Raw genomic sequence first — 6,182 nt, 5'->3', positions numbered from 1 at the left:
CAGAGGATTGTGTTGCTCTTATTAATTTCATATACAGAGTATTCCGTTTAGTTTACCTCCATTCTTATGTTGCTGCTGTTTAAGCAGACGATGCTGGCCAGCAGACACTCAGTGAACCCGTCCTGCTGCTCTGCAGTGGCTGGCAGCCTCTGCTGCTGCTGAGTGGCTGTTTTGGACGGCTGATTGGTCAGATTGCTTGCCAGCGACTTGTCAGTACAGTTGTAATTCTGTATTTTATCTATGTAGGGCAGACTTTAGTGCAGCGTGGTCACTGAATCAGTCAAGTTGCTTTATGCGCCACAGAGGCCTCACCATCATCACGTTCTCCTAAACCAGTTTTTGATTTATGTTCAGGTTTCATACTTTCACTTAACGTCTTTATAATTCCTGAAAAACATTAATTGAATGTAAAAAAATGCTATTTGATGCACTTTTTGTGTATTAAAATCTCCTCTGTGTTTCCACAGCTCTTCAGGGAAGTCAGAATAATGAAGATATTAAATCATCCTAATATAGGTAAGTTTATCTCGATTAGTCCACCACTCGACGACTAATTTAATAGTCGATTAGTCGTTACTTTAAATTATATGAGTCAGAGTGTTGTAAAGTTGAAAGTTGTAATGGCATTATTCTAACTTTTTGGACTATTTTGGCATTTATTAACGTTTTTTTAGGCTTAGAGTTTAGCTAATACTCCAGCTACATGCTAGCTGTTTTGGTGAATTTAGGATTTTTTTTTTTAGTCTAATTTGGTATTTACTTAATATTTCTGCTGCATGCTAGCTGTTTTGGCTAATTTTAGTTTTTTTTTTCAATTTTTTAGGCTGTTTTGGAATTTAGCTAATATTTCTGCTGCATGCTAGCTACTTTGGCTATGTTGACTTTTTCAGGCTTATTTGGAGTTTTGCTAATATTTCAGCTAAATGCTAGCTGTTTTGGCTAATTTAGGATTTTCTTCAGTTTTTTTGGGCTATTTTTGAGTTTTGCTAATATCTCAGCTACTTGCTAGCTGTTTTGGCTAACTTTCGTTTTTTGTCATTTTTAATGCTAATTTGGCATTTAGCTAATATTTTAGCTGGCAATCAGCTTCAGCGTTTTCAGCTATTAGCTTTAGCGATTTCAGTTATCAGCTTCAGCATTTTTAGCTATCAATTTTAGCATCTTCAGCTATCGTCACTAGCATCTTCACCGGCTAAATTCAGCTTTCAGTGTTCACACTAGCATTATTGCAGGTAATGCTACATATCTAGTTTAAAGCTAATGATGGTTAATGTGTGTGTTTTACATTTACTTTGTGCAAGACCCGATAAGTTTGCTAATCAGAAAAAAATAATTATTAATAAGTCAGCTACAAAAAATCAGAAATAAAAATCTTTTTAATCAAAAAATACAAAATGCAGAGTATATTAGAGCCTTTAGAGTTACGTATACTTAGTATTTTATATCTGAAGTGGGATTAGGTAATTAGTATTTATTTTTTATATACTTTTTTTAACAGGTGACTCTCTATATTTTATTTTAAAGTTTTCAAACCAACAGAGAAGAGCATAAAACTATTAAATTAGCTAAATTATAGTAAATTCTGACCTATATCTATTTCTATTTCTTTGGCAGTTAAATTGTTTGAAGTCATCGAAACAGAAAAGACGCTTTACCTGGTTATGGAGTACGCCAGTGGTGGTATGTATAACAGTTTCTATTCATAAGCTAGATATTAATTTGTATTTATTATTTTTTTAATAACTTGCACTTTTTATTTTTTCTGCAGGGGAAGTGTTTGACTATTTAGTGGCTCACGGCAGGATGAAGGAAAAGGAAGCCAGATCCAAGTTCAGGCAGGTGAGTCACCAGAATCTCCGCTGCTGTCGTCATCTCATCAATGTTTTCCAGAGGAAGACTGCATGCACCAAGATCAAGCTTCGTCACTGACTGCAGAGGGAAGGGGGAGCTACACAGCTGTTGAAAGCAGAGGCTCTTCTGACACCTAGTGGTTCCATCTGAGCCCAAAATTGATGCAGCCTCTGTCACGTTGAGCTAAAAAAAAAAAAAATCAGCATTCCAAAGACATATATATATATTTTTTGATTAGAAAGCAGGATCCTTGTGTATACCTCACTGTATGACTCAGAATCACTGTGTAGACGGTTTGTGCGTCTGAGTGTGAGAGTGTGACAGCTCAGAATTTAGAAAGGTAAACACGCTGCTGTTTGTGAGCGCACTCAGGTGGGTGGTTTCCACTGAGAACAGCATGTTTTCTGTCTCCTGTCTCTTTTGTTTTGACAGATGTCAGTGCGTTTTTCCTCTGTCGTGCCAACTGACTGCTGAATTAGAGAAATACGTTTAATTAATTATCAGGAAGATTTGTTATTCTAGAGAATTATTGAATGATAAAGATTGAAAATCCTTGTAGTAAAGTGAAAAGCTAAGTACAGAGCAAAGGAGATTTAAGAAAATAAAGAATATTTGCTTCTATGAAGAACTTCTTTTGCCTTTACTACCTGTGTCTTTGTCCAGATTGTGTCTGCAGTGCAGTATTGCCACCAGAGGAGGATAGTTCACAGGGATCTGAAGGTAAAAAGTTACATTTAAATATATAGAAGCCAATTTTATGTGAAATCGAATTGAAAAAACAACAACTTTATTGCACTTTTATTTAATTCTACATCTTGGTTCTGTCTGCAGGCGGAGAACTTGTTATTAGATGCAGACATGAACATCAAGATCGCCGACTTTGGCTTCAGCAACGAGTTCACTGTGGGCAGCAAGCTGGACACTTTCTGTGGATCTCCGCCGTACGCTGCTCCTGAGCTCTTCCAGGGGAAGAAGTACGACGGTCCTGAGGTGGACGTTTGGAGTCTCGGGGTCATCCTGTACACACTGGTCAGCGGGTCCTTGCCTTTCGATGGGCAGAACCTCAAGGTGAGCATTCGCTCTGAGAATGATCAGGATTGGAAACAAACTGTAAATGCATGTATCATTTTTTTTATTTTTTCTTTGAAAATAAATATAAAAAAATGTGTCTAAGTAAAAGTTTGTTCATAAAACCCATATAAATGCTGTAAATTATCGTCATTCAGTGTGAGAAAAAGGGATCTATCGAGTGATTATTGTGTCACCATATGCGAGTTTTAATACCAAAATTGTCTAAATTGCACGCAAAAAGTAAAGTGTAAAGAGTAAAACTTCATCACACGATCATTACACGCAACACAAATCAAAGATAGGGTGGAAGCAAGATGAGGCACAATGCATCTAAAAAAAATCACAAACATAAAAATTTATTTTTAAAGGAAAATAAAGTAATCTTAATGCCTCACATTATGGTTGCAATTTAGAAAATCTCAAAACTGTGACTTTTCCTTTCAATATGGTGGCACAATAACTTACTGCAACAACAACCTGCAGAATAAAACCTGCAAGTCCAAGAACAATACAGTTCAGACCTTTAATGTTGTTAGGAACGCAACAGACTGAGGGGTTTGCTCAGATGCAGCCGAAATTAGGATGAAAAATATGAATTTGTGCAGACAGTAAAGGCCAGAACTGGCAGAAAGTGCTGAATGAGCTTCTTTACATGTTTGCATGTTGCTGCTTCAATAAATGAGAGTCTTCTGTGTTGGGCTGTGATGAAGATCAATTATTGCTGCTTTAATATTGCAGACAAAAAAACAGATGCAATGCAGAACTTACTTATTTATGCATGCTCATTGCTGGACTAAATGACCTACTTTTCGCATTGCACCAGTCGATAAGTGTAAATCAATAGATTGAGCCATATGTGATGAGATAAGGGTTTTAATTATTCCTATCATTTGTTCCTAATGTTGACAAATGTTAATCCTTTCACTTGTACGAGCTGAAAATGAAAGTCACGCTCCCCCTGTAAAATCCCGTCGGTCACTCCCGTTCTGTTTCCCTGTCTCTGTGGCGTGCAGGAGCTGAGGGAGCGGGTGCTGCGGGGAAAGTACCGCATTCCTTTCTACATGTCCACAGACTGTGAAAACTTGCTGAAGAAACTCCTCGTGCTGAACCCCGTCAAGCGAGGCAGTTTGGAGGTATTCTTGGAGCTCGGCGCTGCAGCTGTCACACGGAAGCTCTTAATTGCTTAATTGTCAACAAATTGCATTTTAGTGCGTAGCCTGCTGGGGAACATCATTCTTCTGTTCATCATTTTTCAGTTCGATCTGTTTTCATTCATTTCTGCTTCCTCCTTTTTTAAGTTTTATGGACTTAAACTCCCTATGACCATTTTTTTAAACATTCTCAGTAGTGTTTTAATTATGATTATGAAATTTTTAACCAAAATCTCACAACCTAAATGTTTTAAAAGCCAATTTTATGTTGATCTGAAGCATCTGTTTCGAAAATCTCCTCTGAGGGGGCGTGGCTTCTGGAGCTGAGCTTTCTATCACATAAGCTGGGTTGTATCTATTAAAACTTCAATTCTTGTGCTCCTTTGTCAGCAAATCATGAAAGACCACTGGATGAATGTGGGCCACGAGGATGATGAACTCAAGCCTCACGTGGAGCCAGAGGCGGACTTCAACGACTCTTCTAGAATAGGTTTGTCTCTCATCTGTGGGCTTTTATAGTTTAAATCAGATTCTAAATTCACATCTCGCCCTCTTCAGAGCTCATGGTGACGATGGGGTTTCCTAAAGACGAGATCACAGAGTCCCTCCAGAACCAGAAGTATAACGAGATCATGGCCACTTACCTTCTGTTGGGTCGAAAGGCTCCAGAGGTGAGCCCGCCGCCTCGTTGACGTCCTCGCTGACGTGGTCGCCTCCCCTCAACGCGCTCTGTTTGGTGTTTCAGTTCGAGGGCAGCGAGCCGCTGACGAACAGCGTCCTGGGCCAGCGGCAGAGGCCGACCAGCGACATCAACAACAGCTCCAGCGTCTCTCCCGCCCACCCCAAGGTCACGCGCAGCATCTCGACCAATCAGAAGCAACGCCGCTACAGTGATCATGGTGGGGATGATGATGATGGTGGTGGTGGTGGTGGTGGTGTCGTAGAGAAGCCAAGTAAAGTAACCTCGCCCTTCCCAGCTCTGAGAGTGCTGCGGGCTGCTTGATGTGTAGGGAGAAGTTACTCAGTCACTGCAGGATCAAACAACAACTTTTATTAAAAAAAAAAACTGAAGACAAACTCATCAAAGATCAAGTTCTTGGTGTCTCAAACAGTGACTCAGCCTAATCACTGCTCTGGCTGTGCAGCAGCTTCCTCCTCTGTCTGTGGAGCCATTGTTTGTGGCGCCATCTTCTGGCTGTCTGCTTTCCTGCAGCTCCCTTTCAAAGCATGCCGAGGGAACGGCTGTCCTTCCTGATACATGCTCATCTCTGCTTTTGTAGCTGTACATGTAATGAGAAATCATAATTTTTTTCTATTGACACTATTGGGTGCATTTCCCGCCTTTGATTTGCTTCGCTTGTCGCTTCGTCCTCGTCTCTTTTCTTTTAAGTGTTAAAGAAGTTGTCGGAAGGACCGCATAAAAATACAATGTATGTTTTTCCCGCCTCTCGTAGTGGGTCCGTCTGTGCCACCAGCAGTTTCGTATTCGAAGCGGGGACAGGCGCTGAGTGTGGAAAGCGACCACAGGGAGGAGTGGGACGGAGCGCGCCGGCTCGAGCTCAGCACCTCAAAGGGGGACGTTCCCGCCTCGCCGCTGGGGGTGCAGGAGAGAAAGAAAGCCACAAGTGCTGTAGGAGTGAGTTCCTGGATTTGAAAAAAAATGCATATTTATATTAAATATATGTGTAGATACTTTAAATGCTGAAAAAGCTCTCTTGATCACCGTAATCAATCAATAATCTTCATTAACGAAACACTTAAAGCAACCAAAGTCCTCTACAACAAAGTAAAATATAACAATAAAAGATTTAAAAAAATAATAAAAGAAACTGTGACAATAAAGCAATAAAAGGTAACAGGCTAGTCTGCTGATTCTGCTCCCTGGAGTTACCTACGGTGGCCCTGAAGTACAAATCACACCGACAAATTACTCAAAGCAGAAGTTAATATTAAAAATCACGACAATTTAAAATGTTTATATATATTTTAATAAAGATATTACATTTTAGAAATTCTATAAAAAATAATTCCAAAAAGATTGAGCCAAAACAAAACATTGACATTTTGAAAAACAGGAAATCAGAATGAAATGTTTAAAAATAAAAAGCA

General features: G+C 39.5%; 1 protein-coding gene across 6 annotated transcripts in view; it reads left to right on the top strand.

Annotated features, from left to right (window-relative positions):
* The window catches only part of LOC112161594 (serine/threonine-protein kinase MARK1), a 35,706-nt gene that overhangs the window by 22,663 nt on the left and 6,861 nt on the right, over window positions 1-6,182 (top strand). For 2 of the 6 annotated variants that reach the window (XM_024296835.2, XM_024296834.2), the window contains exons 4-13: window positions 468-516; window positions 1,615-1,680; window positions 1,769-1,839; window positions 2,515-2,571; window positions 2,683-2,919; window positions 3,936-4,055; window positions 4,464-4,563; window positions 4,632-4,744; window positions 4,819-5,026; window positions 5,528-5,709. In XM_024296835.2, the coding sequence (XP_024152603.1) occupies window positions 468-516; window positions 1,615-1,680; window positions 1,769-1,839; window positions 2,515-2,571; window positions 2,683-2,919; window positions 3,936-4,055; window positions 4,464-4,563; window positions 4,632-4,744; window positions 4,819-5,026; window positions 5,528-5,709 (1,203 nt within the window). The remainder of the gene's footprint in view (window positions 1-467; window positions 517-1,614; window positions 1,681-1,768; window positions 1,840-2,514; window positions 2,572-2,682; window positions 2,920-3,935; window positions 4,056-4,463; window positions 4,564-4,631; window positions 4,745-4,818; window positions 5,027-5,527; window positions 5,710-6,182) is intronic. The other 4 variants (XM_024296838.2, XM_024296837.2, XM_024296836.2 and 1 more) reach the window with 3 other exon arrangements.

This window comes from Oryzias melastigma, linkage group LG15 (assembly GCF_002922805.2).
Source record: "Oryzias melastigma strain HK-1 linkage group LG15, ASM292280v2, whole genome shotgun sequence".
NCBI classification, from domain to species: domain Eukaryota; kingdom Metazoa; phylum Chordata; class Actinopteri; order Beloniformes; family Adrianichthyidae; genus Oryzias; species Oryzias melastigma.
The sequence above is the reverse complement of the archived record's forward strand: the minus strand, read 5'-3'. Positions and strand labels throughout refer to the sequence as shown.